Below are 23717 nucleotides of genomic sequence, written 5' to 3'. Positions count from 1 at the left end.
ATCCACTTCAGTGTGCATTTTATACAGCTATGTGGAATGGGCCTCATATAATCCAGTTCTAAGCAGATAATATAAGATTATAAATATACAGTAAAGTCTCACTTATCACACATAAACAGGCTGGCAGAATGTTGGATAAGCAAATACGTTGGATAATAAGAAGGGATTCAGGAAAAGCCTATTAAACATCAAATTAGGTAATGATTTTACAAATTAAGCACCAAAACATCATGTTATACAACAAATTTGACAGAAAAAGTAATTCTATGTGTAATAATGCTATGTAGTAATTACTGTATTTACAAATTTAGCACCAAAATATCACAATGAATTTAAAACATTGACTACAAAAACACTGACTACTAAAAGGACGACTGCGTTGGATAATCCAGAACATTGGATAAGGAAATGTTGAATAAGTGAAATTCTACTGCAATATGAAATAATTACTGTGGTAGAATAATACAGAACAATATAATCTCTAAAACCAGGACAGTAAATAAAGAGCAACACTCTGAAAGCGGGGAAATTGGGAATTCCAGAAAGGAACCTGAGAAGGGAGAGAAGCAGTGTGTATTACCCAAGTCATTATTATTACTATTGTTGTTGTTGTTGTTGTTGTGTTGCTGTGAACCGTGAAAATGAACACAATCTGGCCCCAAGTATTCAAAAACACTAAAATCAGAATATATAAAAATTACTGTGGTATAAGAAAACAGAACAATACAATCTCTAAAATCAGAACACTAAATAAAGAACACTCTGAAAACAGGGGAATTCCAGACAGGAAACAGCCAGACCCAGCTAACACCTCCCAACAAAGTATTCCCATCACCAAAGTCTGGCAAATCCTGTTTTCTGAGGACCACAGACTTTTTTTAAAAAAATATGTGCGCTCAACCACTGGGTACTTCTTCATCTACACTGACAGTAGAAGCACATAAAATATCGCAAAGAACAACACTCTGAAAACAATTGAACTCCAGGCAGGAAACAATCAGGGCCAGCTAACACCTCCCAACAAAAAATTCACTCATGGAGGAAACATCCAGGCTTTAAAGCTGCAAGGCCATTACATCCTAATCATTTTTCCTAATTGCAGCATTCATACTTGCCTCCAACAGTAAAAAAAAAAATCAGAAATATTGTATATTCACAACCTTTAGGAAATAATATCCCCTGATGGCACAGCATGTTAAAGTGCTGAGCTGCTGAACTTCTGGACCGAAAGGCCGCAGGTTTGAATTGGGGAAGCGGAGAGAGCCCCCACTGTTAACCCCAGCTTCTGCCAACCCAGAAGTTCAAAAACATGCAAATGTGAGTGCATGAATAGGTACTGCTCCATGCAGTCATCCCACATGACCTTGGAGGAGTCTACGGACAATGCTGGCTCTTCGGCTCAGAAATGGAGATGAGCACCAACCCCCAGAGTCAGACATGACTGTACTTAATGTCAGGAGAAAACCTTTACCCTTTACCTTAACTACCACCAATTCCTCAATACTTTATTTCCCATACCACCATACTTCGCCACAGCAACGCGTGGCCGGGCACAGCTAGTAGCTATGTAAAAAAGTATAGTTGGCCCTCTGTATCCATGGATTCAGCAGCCCTTTGAAGGCAACCATAAGGCTGATGTGACCCTTAATGAAAATGAGTTTGACACTCCTGTCTTAGGGTTACAGCCCTTGTGTTTCTCCTTAGGATTGTCCTACAAGAGGAATATAGCATTGTTCAAGAGGGATAACAACCAAGATATCTGATCTCAAACATAAAATTGTCATAAGATAGATGTTGGCAACACTGGTAGGCCCAAGGCTAGTTCACCCCCATCCCTGCTGCCCCACTGGATCCACATTGCATCCTTTTAAAGGGACCTATGGCATAGACATCTCAGAGATGAGATCAGATTACTATGCCTACAGTGAAGCCATGGATTCCTATTTCCTTCAGGTTTTTGCACTTGCATGAAATTTCCATTTCTGTGTCCTCATTTGCCCTCTCTGTGTAGTAAAAGCCAAGCAGCACCAAAATAATGATCTTGATAGTTACCCCTGACTCCCAAAGGACTTTGGACTTCTTGTTTATTACTCACAGTGATCAAGAGTGTGTGGGGCAGTGGTATATAATAGCATTTCTTTATTTCAATTTCTGCAGCTGACACAAAGCGCAAAGTGGAGGAGATCTCTGAAGAGCTGAACACATTAGGCACACGACTGTGGAATGAGCCAGACCGTAACTCTGCTGTTCAGGATGCAGATGGAAATGGTAGAGCATCATTGCCCTTGGCAACTTTGTGCTTTCTGTACTACAGCTCCTGTCAGCCCCAATATGGCCAGTGATGAGGGCTGGTGGGAATTGTAGCCCAAACCGTTTGGCAGTTGGAAAGGCTAAAACAGGATCACAAAGATGTTTCTGAAATAAGAGAAAATGGAAATAAAATATTAATAGTGTGGTAAGGATCTTTAAGTTGGATTAATTGTCTAGAAAGCAGGTAACTACATAATATATAACAAGCTGCCAGACCCTTTTGTGGAAATGACTGGTAGTAGTAAAGATTCAGGCTCCTTTAATGGAGTTTGTGCAGGGAAATATGCAAGCATCATTAAAATCATATACTGGAAAAATATACTTGCTGCTTTCAAACATATATATCTAATACACTGTCAGGTTCCCTAACTTATAACTAACTACATTTCACAGCTCAACCAAAAAATATCTTGGTGTCTTGGCTTTTAGGCCTGTTCCTGGGGATATTTGGGGTGCTGATTCAAAATATTACCTTTGATAGTCCACATCAGCTCTAGTTTCTTAGATATGGTTATCATGGTTTTCTATAGGAGAGCAGATGATGATTGGTAGGTAACATAAATTGTGTATCAAAATCTAGAGCTGATAGGGGAAATTTGGTGCCATTTCTGAAATCAGCAGGTCAACTATTTGTTAGCAGACTAACATTTGAGGCACCAAATGTACGGACGGTATGTTGGCCAGTGTTTCAGGCATCAGGGCTCCAGGTGGCTTTACTTACTTCCATCTTTCTCACAATAAAAAAGAGGGAAGAAGTACATGAGTCAATGTGTGATCACAAAAACCAAGGAGTTGTTGGTGTCAGAGGGGACCAGCTGCCTAGTCGTATCCCTCATAAATGTCTATGCATTGTTTTCCACACAATCTGGTTGGGAAACCATGTTTTGTTGTGACAAAAACGTAAACAATTTTCCTTGACTAAATATTACAAAATAAATGAACAGCTGTTGTGCAACGCTCTGGTACGACAGTCTCCTAATCCATGGTGGCTGGTGGCAACATGATGGATAAATCTGCACTGGGTTTACTCAAAATTTGAAAGGAGTTATTCTCAAGGTGCCGAGCTTATATTGACAGCAGGATTCAAAGCTGTGGATAGTTCTTTTACATTTCAAACTAAAACATAGAGGAGGTTCACTGCCCTACTGGCACGGAAGCCATCATTTATCCTCAGCACCAGATGGCCAGATGCATGCCGAGCTAAAATGAGCTTTAATGGTAGCTCGTATTTACAGCTAGAGGGCTGAGGTGCTTCTCATCACTGGAAATTCTGCTCAAGTCAGTTGACTTTGAGATATGTGGCAGTTCTGCAAAATGCTGTGAATAAGTCCTGTTGCTTCCTCTCAACTCATACTGTTTTGTGTTGTTGTTACTGGTTTGTTCGATGACCCTAGCTCCTTCTCCCCCTCCTGAGACTAAACAAGACGATGACACCAATTTCTGGGAGGGAGTAATGCGTGGAGATGGGAAAGCATCCCAGATGCCAAAAGACACAAAGGTAATACTTAATTGTAACCGTTGCTTCCATCTTCCCCAGAGGCCTCTCTTATCCATACATCTGAAATACTCCAAAAACTGAAACTTTTTGTTGCCTAAATACAACAAAATTTGACAGGTATTCAGCTGTTTCATATTGAAAAAAATAGCCATTTTTCAAAACCAGAAGTGCACTTCCAATCACTTCCTTTTTTTTCTTTTGTTTTCTTCCTCCAGGCTCTCCTGGTGTTTTTTACTTCAACTCCCACCTAACAGCCAATAAGCTGGCTGGGATTTTTGGGAGTTGAGTCCAAAACACCTGGAGGACCTAAATTTGCCCATGCCTGTGCTAACATATGCCACAGCATGGAGTATCTAAATATATCTGTTAAAAGTTTAGTATGACTGAAGGGTTAAATGCATCTGTATTTTGTGTATAGCATGTGCAGCACCAAAGAAAATGTGGAAAATCAATCCTTCTGGTGGAACGACTAGCAGGGCTCAAGGGCTTGTGCATTGCAGAAAGGGTTCACCATTTAATCCCACTATGATATGGCTCCTGTGGATAGTACTCCAACCCATTCCTCTTATGATCTCTTTTGCAGGAGGAAGAATCAATCCTAAACACAGAAGAAAGTCATCTGGCAGGTAAATTGCAATGGTCTAAAGCAGTGTTTCTCAATCTACTCCTCCAGGTGTCCTGGACTTCAGCTCCTACAATTCTTAACAGCTGGTAAATTGGTAGGGATTTCTGGGAGCTAAAGTCCAAAACACCCAGAGGTGCAGAGTTTGAGAAACACTGGTCTAAAGAGTACGAGATAAAAGGATGTTATTGGGAAAGTTACATGAATCCTCCTTTACCTCCAGTGGCAATGCTGCTGAAAATCTCCAACTAGGCAGAGGATAGGAAGAGTCAGAGTGGGTGTAAAAAGATATTTATTCATTGTGTTACTATCCTTAGGACCAGAATGAAAAGCTTATATGTATAAAATTGTGGTCCTGTGCATGAAAGATGACATAAAATTCAGCACACTGGGCACCCCCAGAGTATACATGTATAGTCTAATTTTAAAGCAAGTTTCTGATCCTTTAGGCAGTGGAAAGACACATGTATGGGTAATGCCTGGTGAAAGTTCAAATGTTTAATGGAAGATCAAGCCCTTATTGGTAAGAAATGTGATATATTTTATGCAGAGAAAATTTCACAGGACTTTACACGCTTCCGAATTCAGCTCTGTGTTTATTAGCTTACGTCTATTAGTCTGAACTCCTGCCAGCCACATGTCTCCAAAAGAATATAATACATGTTGCTTGGATCTTTCTAGATTTCAAGAAAAAAATACACTTTAAAATTATCCGGAATCCTGGAGATCTGGTTCAGTTCATTCACGATTTGAAGGAGAGCGCCAGGAAGGTAAGATTTTATGACAAAACATTCCATCTGAAGATGGGCTGAGGCTCAGGGTTTCCGCTGAATAAATGAGGTGCACATCTTCATAGCTTCTTATTCCCACCCTGATAAAGCAATAATAAAAATGTGTGCAAATACAGCTGATTTTTAATGCAAGTTCTTATGAGCACAAGCCCTGTTTTTTGACTCCCCATTACCTTCTAGATCAGAGCTGGGCAAAATCAAGCCCTCTAGATGTAATTGGATTTATATATTTATTTACTATTATTTATATACCACCTTTCTTACCCCTGTGGGGGACTCAAGGCGGTTTACAACATATTAATGGCGAAAATTCAATGCCAACATACATATAATAGAAACATTGTAATAACTGAACACTGACATATACCTATAAATTAAAATAATTAAAACCATTAAAAAATAGGCATAAACAACATTTAAACATTAAGACAAAGCATTAAAAACATCCTAATATAAATATCCTAATATAAATATAAAAGGTGGTGAGAATATACAGAAGATAGGAGGGATAAAAATATAGAAGATAGCTTTGATGGTGTGGTGAATGAATTAGAAACAGACATCCTGAGGAGTGAGGTTGAATGGGCCTTAAGAAGCATTGCTAACACCAAGGCAGCAGGAGACGATGGGATCCCAGCTGAACTGTTAAAAATCTTGAAAGATGATGCTATCAAGGTGATGCATGCCATATGCCAGCAAATATGGAAAACACAAGAATGGCCATCAGATTGGAAAAAATCAATTTACATCCCCATACCAAAAAAGGGAACTGCTAAAGAATGTTCAAACTTCCGTACAGTGACACTTATTTCCCATGCCAGTAAGGTAATGCTCAAGATCCTGCAAGGCAGACTTCAGCAATACATGGAGTTAGAGCTGCCAAATGTCCAAGCTGGGTTCAGAAAAGGCAGAGGAATGAGAGACCAAATTGCCAATATCCGCTGGAAGCCAGGGAGTTTCAGAAAAACATCTACTTCTGCTTTATTGACTACTCTAAAACCTTCGACTGTGTGGACCATAACAAACTGTGGCATGTACTTGGTGGTATGGGGATACCAAGTCACCTTGTCTGTCTCCTGAGAAATCTGTATAAAGACCAAGTAGCCACAGTAAGAACAGACCACGGAACAACAGACTGGTTCAAGATTGGGAAAGGAGTACGGCAGGGCTGTATACTATCGCCCTACCTATTCAACTTGTATGCAGAACACATCATGCAACGTGCGGGTCTTGACGAATCCAAGGATGGAGTTAAAATTTCTGGAAGAAACATTAACAACCTTAGGTATGCAGATGATACCACTCTGATGGCTGAAAGTGAGGAAGAGCTGAGGAGCCTTATCACCAAGGTGAAAGAAGAAAGTGCAAAAGCTGGGTTGCAGTTAAATGTCAAGAAAACCAAAATCATGGCAACCAGACCGATTGACAACTGGCAAATAGAGGGAGAAAACGTGGAGGCAGTGACAGACTTTATATTTCTAGGTGCAAAGATCACTGCAGATGCAGACTGCAGCCAGGAAATCAGAAGACGTTTACTTCTTGGGAGGAGAACAATGGCCAACCTCTATAAAATACTGAAAAGGAAAGACATCACACTGGCAACGATGGTCCGCATAGTCAAAGCAATGGTATTCCCCATAGTAACCTATGGATGCGAGAGCTTGACTATAAGGAAGGCTGAGCGAAGGAAGATAGACGCTTTTGAACTTTGGTGCTGGAGGAAAATCCTGAGAGTGCCTTGGACGGCAAGAAGATCCAACCAGTCCATCATCCAGGAAATAATGCCCAACTGCTCACTGGAGGGAAGGATATTAGAGGCAAAGTTGAAGTATTTTGGTCACATCATGAGAAGACAGGAAAGCTTGGAGAAGATCATGATGCTGGGGAAAATGGAAGGAAAAAGGAAGAGAGGACAACCAAGGACGAGATGGATGGACGGTATCCTTGAAGTGACTGGCTCGACCTTGAAGGAACTGAGGGCGGTGATGGCCGACAGGGAGCTCTGGCGTGGACTGGTCCATGAGGTCACAAAGAGTCGAAAACGACTGAACAAGTGAGACGACGACGACGAATATAAATATTAAAATCATATCATCCAATTATCGTGCACTATGGCCATTCAGATTGTCATGGCACATAGGTAAAGGTAAAGGTTTTTCCCTTACATTAAGTCTAGTTGTGTCTGACTTGGGCGGTTGGTGCTCATCTCCATTTCTAAGCCGAAGGGCCGATATTGTCCATAGACACCTTCAAGGTCATGTGGCCGGCATGACTGCATGAAGCGCTGTTACCTTCCCGCCGGAGCGGTACCTATTGATCTCCCATATGCATGTTTTCAAACTGCTAGATTGGCAGAAGCTGGGGCTAACACCAGGAGCTCATCCAACTCCCTGGATTCGAACCACTGACCTTTCGGTCAGCAAATTCAGCAACTCTGGTTTAATCCACTGGTCCACCAGGAGCTCCGTAATTGCACATATCTCCTAATTATTCTTTGCACTGCATTACTGATCAAAGGCTTGGTCCCACACCACGTCTTTGTTTTCTTCCTTCCCTTGATCTTAATCAAATTTACCAATGCTGAAGAGTAATGGGAATCTCAGTTGATAATGTCTATGGGTATTGCCTTCCTTGTCTTAGACTGGTCTGTGTAATCTGTGTGGAACATCCTATAAAAAGGTATGTTTTGGATCGCACTTCCGGAACAGTTTGGGCCTTCGGTATTAGTATGGTTGTTGTCATATTGCTTTAAAATCTCCTTCAATTGAGGCTTTTAAACAAAGGTTGGATAACCATCTCTCTGGGGTGTTTAGCTGTGAGTTTCTGGGTTAGCCCAGATGGTCCTGGGGGTGCCTTGCTACTCTGCTTGGTTTGTGCCCCGTCTTTCTCCTGCCAAGGCAAGATACGGATGAAAACACATTCTGTGTCTGACTTAGATCATCCAGACTTCACCTTACCTTTCAGTTTCTGAGTTGCCATTTCTTCCTCCAGAATAAGGAGAAGACTAGTGAATCAGAAGCAAGTGCACAAGATACCTCACCCAAAAAAGAGCCAAAAGGAGAAAGGGAGAAGCCTAATGAAGGAGCCCAGGAAGAGGAGGAGGAGGATGAAGAAGAACTGCTGGGGAAGTTCGAGAAGGAGCTGGAAGACATCCTGCTACAAAAATCTGAAATGGCCGAACTAAAGGAAGAGGTGAAATCTGAGATGGAGAAGGAGTTTGATCACATCATTAATGAGGTAAAGATCTGTGAAGACAGATATGGGAAAGAGTTTTAAAAAATACAAAACACATTGCCCAGAATCCCATAGAGGTCATGCTACTTAAGGGATTCTAGGAGTTACATTCTCAAAAAATATGTACAATCTCTGTGTGGCTTCTTTTCTTTCCCTTCTATGCTGGATTCTTGAAAACAACGAAGTAGATATGGAGCCAATATTTGATGTTGCTTTTCTTTTAGTTATTATTTGCACACCCAGTGCCTTATATATGAGAAGAGGCTAAAACATTTCAGTATTCTTTTGATTAAGCAAAAAGGGTGAAAGGAGGAGAGAGACAAAACTGATCTACAAAAAGGATGAAGAGGAAAGGAAATCTGATTTTGTTCTATGAAATTGATAGTGATTGGTTCAGAATTGAGAATATGGTGTAGTATTTCACATAATATGCAAAAGGTTCTTGTAGCACCTTTGAGACTGAGGGATGGAAATTGGTAGCTTTTGCAGACATTTTCCTCGGATGAATGGGATGAGGAGTGGACTTTTCACTTCATGCATCTACTTAAGTCTATGAAAACATACACTATCAACATCTTTTTCTCAATTAGTATCAAAGGTGCTACAAGATCCCTTTGCGGACTGATATTCCAGACTAATCCAAATACGTATTTCAATCTTCTTCATACAATACATGGATTATATGAAGTAATGCCTCCAGATATATAATCCTGCCTGTACACTGAACTGTGTGTCATAGATCATGGCATTAAAATCTGTTATGTTTGGTGTAGAAAAGAAGATTGTGTTCTTGGTGGTAACCCCAACAAAGATATTTTCTTCCTATCCATGTGCCCTTTTTGTGCAGGTACTTAGACATGCCATAAAAGGCTTTCTGTATAAAGCCGCCTTCTTTTGAAGTTGTCCTTAGCTTAAGTTTTTCCATTGTGGTAGGAACTGAGCGAGTCTCAGTTTGTTTCTCCAAAAATCTTAGCTTGTTTTTTTTTTTTTGTCCTCCGACTATAAACTTAACAGGTGAAAGATGAGCTAGAAACAGAAGGCCTGAAAGGAGAGTTTGATCGAAAACAAGCCTCTAAGTCTTTGGCATCAACCCTCAACAAGCTTATTGACAAGCTGGATTCAGGCAAAGCCCCAAATAAAGGAGATAAAGAGCAAGAGCAGAAACCAGAAGAAGATGAAGAGGAGGAGGAAACACCACTGGATGGAGGAGATTCTGCTAAAGAAGATGCAGCCAGGGCAGCCAGTGGTATGTTTTCTTATAGATGGTGTAGAGTTCATTGTTTTGAGTATTGATACAGATGAGGATAGTATGTTTGTTTGGTGTAGAGATTTTGATTGACAAGCTAAACTTTGGGTATATCACACACTCTCAGCTTCAGAGGAAGCCAATAGCAAATCTTCTCTGAATCAATGTTGCCAAGAAAGCTCTGAGATAGGGCCACAGTAAGTTGGGGATGACATCAACAGTTTGAGGATCTGTCTGCAATAGCCAGCAGGAGGCACTATTTTGCTGTGAACTTTAAGGATTTTGCTTTAAAGATTCACTTGCTAATTCGATCAAACAAGAAAAGATGAACAAGACTTGTTCTAAATAACTGCTACTGACCAGCAAATGACATAGCTAGAAAATACCTAGGAAGACTTAGGGATGGAGCATACCTATGATCTTATATGGAGCTTGATCTTAGGGTTATTATTACCTGTCTTTACACATGTTCCTAAAGTTCTCGCAGGAAAATGGATTGGGAGATTGCTAAAGATACTTAGGGTAGTAACAAATATTTGGGTACATGTCTTGTGATATAACTAGCAAAATTTCAATGTGTCTTGGTGGTGGGGCAAGGATTCTTCTGAGACAGATTTGCTGATTACTTAAATATTTATAAGAACTGTGTTCTTCCTTCTCCCTACTCTTGATCAAGAATACACTTTGGGGAAACTTTTTTGGTTATGAAATCTGTTGCTGGGGAAAAGTCTCTTCGTAGTGAAATTTGTCAACTCCCTGGGATTAATAAATCTGCTGCTTCTGCTGCTGTCGCTACTTGGTCATTTTGTCACTACCAACCACGTAAACAGCTGGGCCTCATAATCAAACATCTCAACTTTTACCTTTGAATGTTTTATTTCTTTATGGTATTTATATCCCTCCCTTCTCACCCCAAAGGGGACTCAGAGCAGCCTTACAATAGGCAATAATTCAATGCCAAAAAAATAAACCAATTTTCATCAATTTCCTTTCACACAAGCATTATGGAATGATTGTCAGATGTCTGAGTAGGCACTACAGAAGTGTAAGCAGGGTCTTTCCCCCTTTCCAACGTAATGATCCTATGGGTCTTAGCATGACCATGAATGTTTTACTGAAAGGACAAAATATCTTCTTATTGGTTCCCTCTCTTCAGGCCCCATACAGTATCTTTTTAACATAATAAATAAAACCCAACAGAGTTTTCTCTCACCAAGCCAAACATTTCCCCAGAAGTTCAAAATAAATACATCAAAGTGAAGATTTCTCCTTATGTCTAGTCTTTGGATCAAATTCTGGTTAAATCTGATAAATTAATGAAACATAAAACACAAGCCCACACAACAAAAATTTCCACAGTTGATTACAGGTGCAAAGTGGAAGCTCACTTTCATTATATGAAAGTTCATAGCCTTAGCCAAATGTGACCTATTGCTATATTAAGATATTAGGAAGCGTTGCTACTGGCTAATTTGGCAGCTTGTCCCTTATTACTCAAGCAAAAAGGTTAATTGTTCCACATAATAGGGTGCTGTTATACCAGTGGTTCTCAACCTGTGGTTCCCAGATGTTTTGGCCTACAACTCCCAGAAATCCCAGCCAGTTTACCAGCTGTTATGATTTCTGGGAGTTGAAGGCCAATGGGTTGAAGGGACCCATGGGTTAAGAACCACTGTTATACAGTAATAAGGGGAAGAAAGAGAACATGCTGTTTATAACATTTGAATTAATAGGCAGGAAATGACAGGGAAAGGATGAAAGCATGGTATCTCATCACTTTCTAACTGCTTATTTTGAAGTTTTCCATTTATTCTGGCTAATGTGTGTATGTCGCAAATAAAAAAATGTTGTTCTTGCTTATTTTGCACACTACTTCCTCTTAGCCATAGGGAAGGCTCTGCACTGAAACTTTTATTTCCTTGTTCAGCTCTCCAACTTTGCTTCTGAAATACTCTTCCAGCACTATCCAAACATTTTCTAGTCTTAAGGGCTAGAGATGTGTTCTTGGGTTTTGAAGCTTAGGGACTCAGGGTTTTGAAGTTAAGGCCCCTGGTTATTATTTCCTGCACAAGCCCCTTCCCCAGCTGAATGTGGCCCACTAGTCTAAAACTGCATTCTGCCTGCTGCTGGGCAGTCATAAGCAGGAGCCAGAACCTGGAGAATAGTGGTGGATAACAGTGTACAGCTAGTGGGCTATATTCAGTTTGGGTGGATCAGAAGCAAAGCTGATGTGGCTCATTGGCTGATCACTACACCTTTCTGGGTCTTCTTGCCTTCCTTTTCCTCTGCTGTCCAGGGCTCTTCTGCTTTTGCAAGGGTGCTTTGAAGGCCTTAATATTGTGCTCAAAATGCCTTGGTACAAATGTTGTTGTCCTAGATCTCATTGGCATAAGAGAGGCTCTCATTCTTTAGGTAGCCCTTGCGAGCAGATCCAGCCAGCTTGTGCTTCAACTTTCCTCCCGCAAATGCCAATTCATTGATACGCCCTTGTCCCCTTTCTGTCTCAGATGGCAACGCGGACGGGCGCGTGAAAGTCAGGGTCACTAAAGTCAAGCCAGGTAGCGCTCGACAGAAGGAGCTGCGAGTCCAAGAGATGAGCAGGGACAACCCGCAGCTGCGCCACATAGAGAGTGTGGTTAAGGACCTGTTGGAGAAGGAAGGCCTGAAGGCAGAAGGTAATGCAGCCATGCCACTTGGGCAGGGAGGGCAATAGGTATTGCTCGGAGCCTTTGCTGGGCTAGGTGCCATAGGCAGAGTTCAGGCAGGGACGCAAGGTCACCAGAGGATTCCCATTGCAAACTTGCAAAATGGAGTCATGGGCTACCCTGATCCTGAGCTGATAATCTCAAGACATTATCTGATTAATGATCTTCCGAGAAGGTTTTTGAGGCCATGATTGCCAGCATTCAATTTGGAGGCCATAGCTCACTGGGAGATCATTTGTGATTTTCACACACACACTTTCTTGTTCCACCTGTGAAACTCAAACTGAATAGGATTTTTGGAACCTGAAAAAGAGCTCTGCCTGGAGATCATGGAAGGCTCCAGGCTTAGTGGAAGAAGATGTTACATATTCAATGCCAAGATCTCACATATTAAATGTCAGGATGCCTGCTTACTACATAAAATGTATTTGTTTAGGGAAATACAGAATGGGCAAATAATGTTTTTTAAAGGGTGATCAGAGTAACCATTGCTGGCAACTCCTTGACATACATATTCATCTTGAAATTTAAAAGAAAAGCGAAAAAAAACTTAACCAGATGTGTTGAGTCATGCTGTCCTTTAAGGGACTAATATTGAAATAGGGGATTAAGACTTGATGTTTAAAATGAATTTTCAGAAAACAGTAGATCCAGGTAAGAAATACAGGAAACAACATATCTTTTTCAGGAAATATCCTTGACCTCTAAGGTAGGGAAAAATAGATGATTTGTAAGAGAAATTGATTTTGAAAGGTGCCTTTAGATTATGTACATAGATTTTTAAAAAAAATAGCATATGTGATCCTCAACCAATATTTTTCGAAATTGGAATATCAAAATAAGGTGCTCAGAGAAATCTATAAATACTATGAGATTTGGACTGCACTGAATAATCCATTCTCTGGGTTGTTGTATGTCTTTCGGGCTGTGTGGCCATGTTCCAGAAGCATTCTCTCCTGACGTTTCGCCCACATCTATCAGAGGTTGTGAGGTATGGATAAACTAAGTAAGGGAAGGAAAGAATATATATATCTGTGTAGAGTTCCTGCTCACCCATCTACTGCATCTAAATTAGATATATATTGGGCAAGGCCTGATTTACTTAATTTTGAATTCTTATTAGATTGCATTCAAGTGAGTAGCAAATTCATGCCGAGTCTCAGAATTCTTGACTATCAGTGGTTTGTCCTTCTACAGGGGGAGGGGGTGTCCATCACAAAGACAATGACTATTTTGTTGTAATTTATTGAAGAGCTATATTTTTTATATCTTATACAGTTTTAATTGTTTGACTGTATGCTCTATGATACCTGACGGTTTGATTTATATTCCAAGGCAACGTCTTTTGTTTAATTTACATGTATAATTGTCTTAATGTTGAATTGATGGCATTGAATGTTTGCCAATTTTATGTTTTATATTGGAAGCCGCCCTCGGTCTCTTCGGGGAGAGAGGTTAAAATATTATTATTATTATTATTATTATTATTATTATTATTATTATTTTATTATGACACAACAAACAAGATAGATATGCTGGATTTCATATCACAAAATCACAAGTCCAACACTTCCCAAGTGTCTAGGACTGTGTGATATATTTTCGGATGATGCGCGCAGATCCCAGCAGGGTAGCCTTTTGCAGTTGGCAGATCGTAATTTTGTCAATGTCTATTGTTTCCAAATACCGGCTGAGATCTCGGAATGGTTAAGCCCCCCCACCACGTCAAGGTGGCACCTGCGGAGGGGATTATTATTATTATTATTATTATTATTATTATTATTATTATTATTATATTGTATGACACAACAAACAAGATAGATATGCTGGATTTCGTATCACAAAATCATAAGTCGAACACTTCCCAAGTGTCTAGGACTGTGTGATGTATTTTCGGATGATGCGCGCAGATCCCAGTAAGGAGGCCTTTTGCAGTTGTTGTTGTTGTTGTTGTTGTTATTATTATTATTATTATTATTATTATTATTATTATTATTATATTTTGGGTATAAGTCTGCTGAGAAGGAGGAATGTTGCGGCAGGCTTTGCATCAGAATCCAAAACATATTTGTCCCCAACAAGCCTGAAGATTAAGCCCTTCCACTACGTCAATCTAAAGCTAACATCAAAACTAAAGACTAGTGAAATTGCCACATCCTGGCCAATGTGAATGAGCAGAGCTGACACTATCCATCATTTCCTTCCCAACTGTATGATTGCTCTCTTAGTTATATTTGGCTGGGCTTTTGGCTTATTTGACTCTTCCTCTTGAAAGTATAAACGCTGGCAAGTCCAGTGTTTGTTTTGTTGAAGGGCATAACTGCATATGTGTGCATGCACATCCATTCTGTCCCATTCAGCCACGAGGGGGAAGGGGGACGTCCAGCCTGGTTTCAGATGACTCAGCTCAGTCACTTCTCCTTTTCAGCCTCTTTTAGTATTAAGAACTACAGACAGTTTAATTCTAGGGAGTCCACATGCTTTCTCACATTTAACCATTTGCATGTGATTCCTCGTGTTCAGAAGAGGAGAAAAAGGACAAGTAACATGAAAGCCTCCAGGACTTACCTTCGCTTAGCCTAGAGCAGTGGTTCCCAACCTTTGAGCCTCCACGTGTTTTTGACTTTACCTCCCAGAAATCCCTGCCAGTTTACTAGCTGTTAGGAACTGTGGGAGCTGAAGTTCAAAACACCTGGAGGCCCAAAGGTTGGGAACCACTTTCCTGGAGTCATGTTGACCTTTTTGTTCTCCAGTTGAAAGAGCTATCAAACTGCCCTTCTGACCTCACTTTCCCCCACTGTTTTGGGATTTGAGGGCCACAGAGTTGAGTGGTCTGTCAAAATGTCCCAGTTTCTCATCTCCCTCAATGATAGCCATAGTGTATGTGTCACCCAGCCTTGTCATAGTTAGCAGCTATCTGCTCATTCTACTCTTAATGGATAATTGTCTTTTAATGTGTGGGGAAACATTGAACTCAACGGTGACATATTCAATTTCTAATTGAAGTGATATGCTTAGGAGATCCAAGGAGAAAATCTTGGGAAGAATTACTTTTTGAACTACATTTCCAAAAATCCCTTGCATTGGCTGAGTTGTAGTTATCCCCCGCTTTTTTTCAAGTTCTGATGTAAGATGATGCTTGGTTTGAACTTACATGAATTGACTTTGTAAGCCTCTGCATGTATCTTTGCTGCTACTTGGAGCCAGAGTCCCTCTTATCTCTTGCCATTGCTTCTCTTTTTAAAGAAGAACATAATTCTTTATTGGCTTTGAATAAGCAAAAGATCCTTACTATGTTCATATACCTTCATAGGCCACTTTCATAAATGTGAATTGTTAAGCTAAGCATTTCTTAACTTTAGTGTATTCCAAATGTTTTAAACTTCCATGCCCATCAACCTCAGCCAGCATAGTCACTCATGAAGACTGCTGAGAGTTGCTGCTAAGCAATACCTAGAAGGCATCAGGTTGAAGATGGCTGCTCAAATGTTTGTGGAGGGCTGCCTAATGATTGTTTTGTTTCCTGTGTAACTGATAGGTAAAATTGAAATCAAGATAGTGACGACAGGTGGCTTGGGGGATGACGATGACACTCACTGGCTGTCAGAAGAGGACACCAAGAACCTCAAGGATATTTTCTTCAACATTTTGGTGAGGACCAAGATACGACATATTCTCCTCTTACCTTAGGGTTGGGGGCAATAATGTTCATGTGCTTGTTTTTCTTGGCAGCGGTGGCCTTTTTTCAAAGGAAGATGAACAGTACCTAAATTGATGAATTTTGAAGATCAGGCATCCTCGAACTGCAGCCCTCCAGCTGTTTGGGCCTCCGACTCCCAGAATTTCTGACCATTGAACAAGCTGGCTAGGACTTCTGGGAGCTGGAGGCCAAAACAGCTAGAGGTCCTCAGATTGAGAATGCCTGCCTTAGCGATTGTTTGGGGAATACAGAGCCGATTCTCACAATTGAATCCCTCAGAGCAGTGAGGGTATGTGACCCAACAATATCTGGAGAATCTCAGTCACAATTAATTTTATGTATGGTTTGTTGGAATGAGTGTCAATTGTGTAACTCGCATTCCTTTCAACAAGTTCCTGAACAGAATTGTTTTCCAGTGAAATGTGAGCAGCAGCACTTCCCTGCATTCTTGTGTCTTTACAGGAAGGGGTGAGAGGCATTGGGAGTGTTGAAGGCTTGCCATTTTGCTTTTCCCTATAATTTCTTGGGTTCACAGTGGTTCCTAGAGTTCATCATTTTCTGGACACATAGGTGCTGGTGGTGGTAGATTTCTCATGGTCTTGTTCTTCCTCCCATAGATCCAGGGTACAGAGGAAGCTCACAAGGAACAGCGGCGCCAGCGTCAGCTGGAAGACAACTACCGTTTTGTGTGGAGACGCAACCAGGAGGATCTACCAACTACTGGTGGCACGGATTCAGATGAATTGGATTTCTGAACCTCACTGGTCAATAGGACTTTGCCAACCATGGCTGCTCCCAAGGAGGATCGATAATTTTCCACAGTGATCAGAATTCCACTTGAATGCTCACAAAGCAAGCAGCCAGTTCAAGGGGCATCTTGGCTCTCAGGTGCAAAATATCTTCTTTAGACTGACAGTTGTCATGCCAAGTTTTGCTAAGGCATCTTCACCACCTTTCTTCATCATGTCACAAAGATGTCTGTCGGCTGTCTCCAATAGTACTGTGGCCTTTTTTCAGAGCCTAAACTTTTGTGCCCTCCAGTGCCGAGCTATTGGCTGCATCCTCCAGCTCCCAGCCAGCTATGCTTGGCTGGAAGAGGAGAAAAGCCAGGGTGCCCCCTGCCCCAGTGGAAGTTAAGGGCAGATCCAATTCTCCTAACCTGAGACTGTTAATCCCCACCCTGCTCCAGAGTCCCTACCAAAAAGCTCTTCAATTCAGTGAATGGTGAAATCAGGGTAAAGAACCTTTGTTTCTTAATGCCTTGTATATTTGGATAAATTCTTACCTCTTCACCCCACCCCACCCTGGTCTGGTTTGTGTAAATGGTGTCACCTGTGTGCCTTGAAATGTCAAACTGAAAGGAGAGGACTAGTATCGTTATTTTGTTTAGGCCTCTTCTCAAATCCTCTCCCCTTTTTGGCTTTCTGTCTGAAAGTTCATGAATTGAGCACAAATAAGCTCCATGTTGTACTGGCATTCTTTGTGACCAACTTCTCTGATGCTGCTCCAAGGTCATGTGTAAGCTGGTGGTTTGAGCTCTCAAGCCCAGCAAAGAGAATGCAGAATGATGTGGAAGAAAGGTATTGTGTACTGCTTTCCCTTGTTACATTGTTTCATCTCTGCTAGGGCTCTAGGAATAGAACATGAACTGAGTAAAAAAAAAATAGTCCAGCCTCTTCAAAGGAGCCCTACAGACAGGGGTAGCTGTTCCTTCTGTGAAAACTCAAGCCACAAACCTGGCTGGAAACTCTTTCAGTAAGATGATGAATCCAGGTCAAACACAGAACAATCAAAACTACTTAATGGGTGACTGGAAAGAAGGAATTGCTCCCCCAGGAAAGAGGTGAGGCTGGAAGAATCCAGCCATCTCTCTTGGCACATCAAGGACTATTCACAACTTCTCTTTTCTATCAATAAATCCAGATCACCCAAGCCTTGAATTTGGAAATTTGTTTTCTTGGTTGTTTCAGGGAAAAGACTTCTGAGCAGGGCAATGAATCATCTATGTATTGAAAAATCTTGTTCTGACCCACTTAATAGTGTTCATGAATGCAAATTTTTTGGAACATTTAACTACAATACATTTAAAATAAGCAATACTGTTCTGTACTGCAGGGTTATCACATTCAGAAACGCTGACACAGTGAAGAAAAGCAGGAGGAGCTTCCTTGCTGAGTGAAACTTTATAATTGCATGGACTGTGAAAAGACCTTCACATATAGTCGCATAATCTTGATAAACGTAATAGAATTCACATTGAAGAGAATGATGGTAATGAATGCGATTTCCTGCTTCTTGGCAGGGGGTTGGACTGGATGTCCCATGAGGTCTCTTCCAACTCTACTATTCTATGATTCTATGAAGCCATATCTGCTCTGAGCCCAGTGCTTGTTTGACAGCTTATTTTCTGCCTCTCAGGCCAATGTTGGATATTGGATTCACCACTGTTCATGTTGGCTAGGGCTGGTAGAAGTTGTTGTCAAGCGTTCACAATGTGCTCATCTAGTTACCTGCAATCCTTTCCATTATAACTGGGTGAGAATCATTCTTGCCTCTTCATATTGATAACAGTAATTCCAGACCTCCTTTACCAGCACAGTCAATGGTAAGTAATGCTAGAAATGGCATTTCAGCAATATTTGGAGGACCACATCACCCCTCTCTCCTTGTACTAGATGAAAAGGAGTAGTAATTCTTCAGACGTTCCCTGACCTTCCTTGCTTCTTTTGAAACAAAGCATCCAGTGACTCTGATCTTCAAATGCTCACTGCCTTCTTTGCGGCTGAGAAATTCAGATGATGAACAGGAAACTGTTAATTTGTGTTTTAACCTTTACTCCTTCAAAAGAGTATATGTGGTCCAGTATATACATGAAATGTGGGGGCTGCATGAATAAGTAGGCAGAATACAGGCTCATTCAATAATAATGCTGTTTCAGCTGGCAAAGGTTGCATGTCCATTTGTTGTGTGCCTTCAAATCATTTCTGACTCATGGCGACCCTATCACTCGGGCTGAGAATGTGCGACTTTTCCAGGGTTACCAGTGGATTCTCATGGCCAAACAGATTTGAATCCTGGTCTCCAGAATCATAGTCCAACCCTCAAATCACTATGCCATGAATATCAATTTGTGTCTGCTAATGTTTTAAACCTTTTCTATACAATCATCAAAGCTGAAGTAGTACCAAGTTCTTTTTAACTTTGCCAAGCAAATATAGAAAAATATGGAAGTTGTGAATACACATACACAATCAATCATTGCTTATTTTCATGTATGTTCAACTTCTCAATTGCAATCTATTGCTTGCTCTGCCTCTTAGCCCTTGGGCAGAGCAAGCATTGCCAGAAGGAGGACATTTGGGACTAGAAGGAGAAGCTCCTCTGAGAACATTGCAATCTCATTTGAAATTTGGTGTGTGTCTTAAAACTGATATTCAGATTTTTCCAGAGGTTGTGAAACAGGATGACAAAACATTGAAGAAATCTTGCTCACTATTTATGGAAATTCAAAGAAAGGAATATATGAGGGAAGAAAGGAAAGAAGAAAAAAGCTGGAAGCCAGTTTTCTGGGAATACCTGAACTAAATTGCTTAAAGAGGATTCGAGACGGCTCCTGTATTGGTGTTGGGATCGGCATATTGTTCATATTGCTGTGTGCTATATTGAAGGTGTTGGGATCAGCATATTGTTCATATTGCTGTGTGCTATATTGAAGGTGTTGCCATTTCCTATTATTTCTACATATTGCACTATATGTCTGGTACTACCACTTTTTTGCAGCAAAAAAAAAATCAAAATATTGCCTTTTAAGGATCTCAGTGTACACTGTTGTTGCAGTGCCCTTTCTCTTCATTATTCCTGCCCGCATTGCAACTTGGTCCAGTGCAGAATTGCTAGAGCCTCCAGATGGCGTAGTGGACTAAGTGACTTGAAGGTTGGGTTGCTGACCTGAAAGCTGCCAGGTTTGAATCCCACCCGGGGAGAGTGTGGATGAGCTCCCTCTATCAGCTCCAGTTCCATGCGGGGACATGAGAGAAGCCTCCCACAAGGATGGTAAAAACATTTTTAAAAATCCGGGCGTCCCCTGCAGACGGTCAATTCTCTCACTCCAGAAGCGACTCGAGTTGCTCCTGACATGAAAAAAAGTGCAGAATTGCTTGTAAATCATTAGCATAGGCTCCAAGGAAGAGTTGAAGGAGGAAGCCGAGAACCGTTTAGATTCCATTTTTAACTGGGATAAAGTACTGTTGTTTAGAAATCCTGTGTTTACCCAGAAATTCATTATCATAATCTTCCTCAATTCAGTTCTTTCTACATGCATCAGGTTCTTTGTAGCCTAGCAATTCTGGATTACACCAGAATGGGGAAGGCTTATCCATGCCATTGCTGAGAAATGAATAATAATCCCACCCCATCCCCAAGTGTTTCCCCGAGATCTTCCATAGCAGAAATGCTGGGGAACAGACATTCTTCCTGATCTTATTAGACTGCAATTGCCATCATTGTTGACCATTGGATATGCTGTCTAGAGTAGAGATTTAAGTTTTAGTTGCACCTGGACAACCACAAGTGGCCTGACCCAACGTTAATTAGAGCAACAGCCTGGAAGTCCAAGAAGTTGGCACTTGCTTCCCAATTTCTTAAGAGTTTCTTGACTCATTCTGATCCATCCACCTGTTTTGTGATTCTCAGAAAGTGCAGGACAAAAAGGCGGTACTGTATGTGTGCCTCCTTCAAATGCCCTTGCTACAATAGTCCTCATCCCTGGGGGTTTTACTGGCTTCCAGTTCCACCATTTGCTGTAACTCTGTGTTGTTAGTCCACTGAATCTGATTGTTTTTCTCCTCTATTAGATTTTTCTGGTACACTGTGTCTTGAACTGTTTCCGTGTGATCATAACCACCAGACTTGAATGTCTATTTGAAGTTGGCTGGCTGGGACTAAAGTAGGGATTCTCTTGATAATAGTACACATTCTTCTGCTCAAACGTCTTCCCCCTTGAACTATCCAGAATGATGTTGGAGTCTCCTGGGTTGTAGTATGAATCTCCAACGTTCATTTTTAGACTAACTTAGGAAGAGTGGTTTAGTACTTCATGTCTACTGGGTATACTCTAGATCTTTTTTTCCCGCCAGGATGAGATGATACTGATCTGGGTGGGGAGGGATTTTCCAGTTTCACCTCTAGAGCACATAATGTCTTTCCAGCTGCAAAGGGTTTTGAATAAGAAAGATGACCAAGATCCATTTCCATCTGGCTTCAGGAAAGCAATGAGACAGATATGGCCTCTGTTGGATAACTTATGTTGGGAACAGAATGGGAAGAATATTTCCTTCCAGTACAATCATTCTGTGCCATCTGAGATAGAGCTCGAGGTCACTGTTTTCTTCTGATTCTTCTTGGAAGAGCAAACTCTGGAATATTGGTGCTGGAATATTCCATTTTGTCTCTTTGGCATTTGGCACAGCCCTCTGACTTGCTCTCTGCGTTGCTCAACATGTATGTGAAACCACTCAGAGAGCATGGGTGCTGCTTGGAGTTTTGGGGACATGACCCAACTATATTTTTCCCGAACACCTAATTCCATGGTAGCCATTTCCAATTTAAATTGGTGTTTGTTGTCCCTACTGGACTGAATGAGGGCAAACAAACTAAAATTAAATTGAAATGAGACATGGAGAACAGGGATTCAAATTGTGTTGATGATATTACACTCCCACTGAAATCTTTGCAGCTTAGTTATATTCCTGGACTGAGATCTGAATCTGTTTGCCTGGTTTTGGTGGTGGCCAGGAATGCCTTTGCTAGTGCACTGACTGTGCCATTTACTGGAAATTTCTGACCTGCCCAAAGTGATATATGGCTTAGTTTCCATTTGGATTACGTATAATGTGTTCTATGACGAGCTGCCTTTGAAAAGTATTCAGAAAGTTCACCTTGCTTAAAGAGATAGCAACCAGATTGTTAACTGTGATGCGCAACAGGGAACATAGAACTTGTTGCTGTTGCTCCATTGGCTACTGTTCTGTTTCTGGTCACAATCCCAACCACTGGTTGTGACATAGTTTGGTTCCAGACTGTCTGAAGGGCCACATCTTCCTATTTGAACTTGTTTGTGCTATGTAATAGCTTCAGGGGAGACTGTCCTTAGTCTTACCACCTTTACAGGAGACGGTCTTGTCAGTGGCTGCTTCAGGGTTTTTGAACTCAGGATAAGGTGGTTCTCAGCTTCCATTAAGAAGTGGAAGTTTTTAGGCTTTTAAAAACTGCAAGGGCTTTAAATATTATGTAATTTACAGATTCTGTGGATTTAATTCTATGGACATTTGAATTGCAGTGTAGCAATAACTTTTTCTTTATGTTCACTTGAGCCTTTGTATGTATTTTTTTAACTGTATTCTAGTTAAATACAGTGAAAAGCACCTAAGCTGCTTGAATTTGGTCTGGGCCTCCTATCAAATGATAGATAACTGGGTGCAGCACCACTAGCCAGACCTCCACAGACGACTTTGAGGCTTTCTAAATTAACTGTGGGCTACTATTAATTAGTTGTGTCTATAGATTAAATGCAGCTTGTGACCTATTTTATTTATTTACAGCATTTATATTCCGCCCTTCTCACCCCGAAGGGGACTCACACATTGCACACATAAAGGCAAACATTCAATGCCATGACATAGAACAGAGACAGAGACAAGACGCAGGCACCGGGCTGGCCTCAAACGCATGACCTAGCTGTAACATTGCTGTAATCGGTAGCTGTGGATGGTGCCAAGAAGGAGATTGTCATTGTTCAAAATAATCATGTTCTGTTTGCTCTGCCTGAGTTGAGTTTACAGATCAATAAACCTGATAGCCAGTGTGAAACCCTATTCCATATCCTTGTATGTTTGTTTGGCTTTGTTCATGCACTGACGGAAATGACGGTGTCCATTTCTTAGATGCCAGTCCTTTATGGCTGGCTAAAGACAGCAGGGGCAACGCAAACACGCTCAGAGTCTAGTATCCTCACACTTGACCACTCTTCTGAAGTGGCCAGGTCATGCAGACTACCTGGATGCTGCTAGAAAGACCATAGCACCTAGAGATTCCTAGAGAACACTTTAATCAAATTTGTGTATAATCAAATTTGAAACAGGCAAACTGCAAATGTGGAGTAATGACTGTATGTTTTTTTTTTAAAAAAAAACTCCTTCTCACCATCTTCCTGTCATTTCTTGGGCATTTCATCTTTCTTTGCTTGTTTGTGTTGGTTGGGCAATTCTTATTTTAATTATGTTGTTAAAATAATTCTGGCACTTTTTCATGTTCATATTTGCTCTGTTTCTAGCTACTTCCTGATTATGATTTTTTTCTCTTTACTTCCCTCTTTAAAAATGAATAAAATGACTGTGCAATTCTCTTTCTCCCTCTCTCTCTGAAGTTGGGTTGTCTTCCCCCTGCACTTGCAATATCAGGCACATTTTTACTAAGTTTGACAGTTGTAGCATGAGCTGAGAAGGTTGTATTCTGTCAGTGTTGCAAGGTTCAGTATACCTTCACTTGTTTTAAGTAGCAGTGGTGTGTTCTTACAAGCAGTATCCTAGTCATGTTGCAAAATAACAACCACAA

At 40.9% G+C, this 23717-nt stretch overlaps 1 protein-coding gene across 2 annotated transcripts in view; it reads left to right on the top strand.

The window, feature by feature from the left end:
* The window catches only part of os9 (OS9 endoplasmic reticulum lectin), a 47088-nt gene extending 23580 nt beyond the window's left edge, over positions 1-23508 (top strand). Inside the window, exons 7-15 of one of the 2 annotated variants that reach the window (XM_062971080.1) lie at positions 2158-2268; positions 3705-3808; positions 4392-4434; positions 5112-5200; positions 8213-8458; positions 9470-9701; positions 12209-12376; positions 15945-16057; positions 16724-23508. In XM_062971080.1, the coding sequence (XP_062827150.1) occupies positions 2158-2268; positions 3705-3808; positions 4392-4434; positions 5112-5200; positions 8213-8458; positions 9470-9701; positions 12209-12376; positions 15945-16057; positions 16724-16861 (1244 nt within the window). In that variant the 3' untranslated portion in view covers positions 16862-23508. The remainder of the gene's footprint in view (positions 1-2157; positions 2269-3704; positions 3809-4391; positions 4435-5111; positions 5201-8212; positions 8459-9469; positions 9702-12208; positions 12377-15944; positions 16058-16723) is intronic. The other variant, XM_062971081.1, reaches the window with a different exon arrangement.
* Positions 23509-23717: the final 209 nt, after the last annotated feature.

The sequence above is a fragment of the Anolis carolinensis genome, chromosome 2 (genome assembly GCF_035594765.1).
Source record: "Anolis carolinensis isolate JA03-04 chromosome 2, rAnoCar3.1.pri, whole genome shotgun sequence".
Lineage (NCBI taxonomy): Eukaryota > Metazoa > Chordata > Lepidosauria > Squamata > Dactyloidae > Anolis > Anolis carolinensis.
This window is presented reverse-complemented; position numbering and strand designations above follow the sequence as displayed.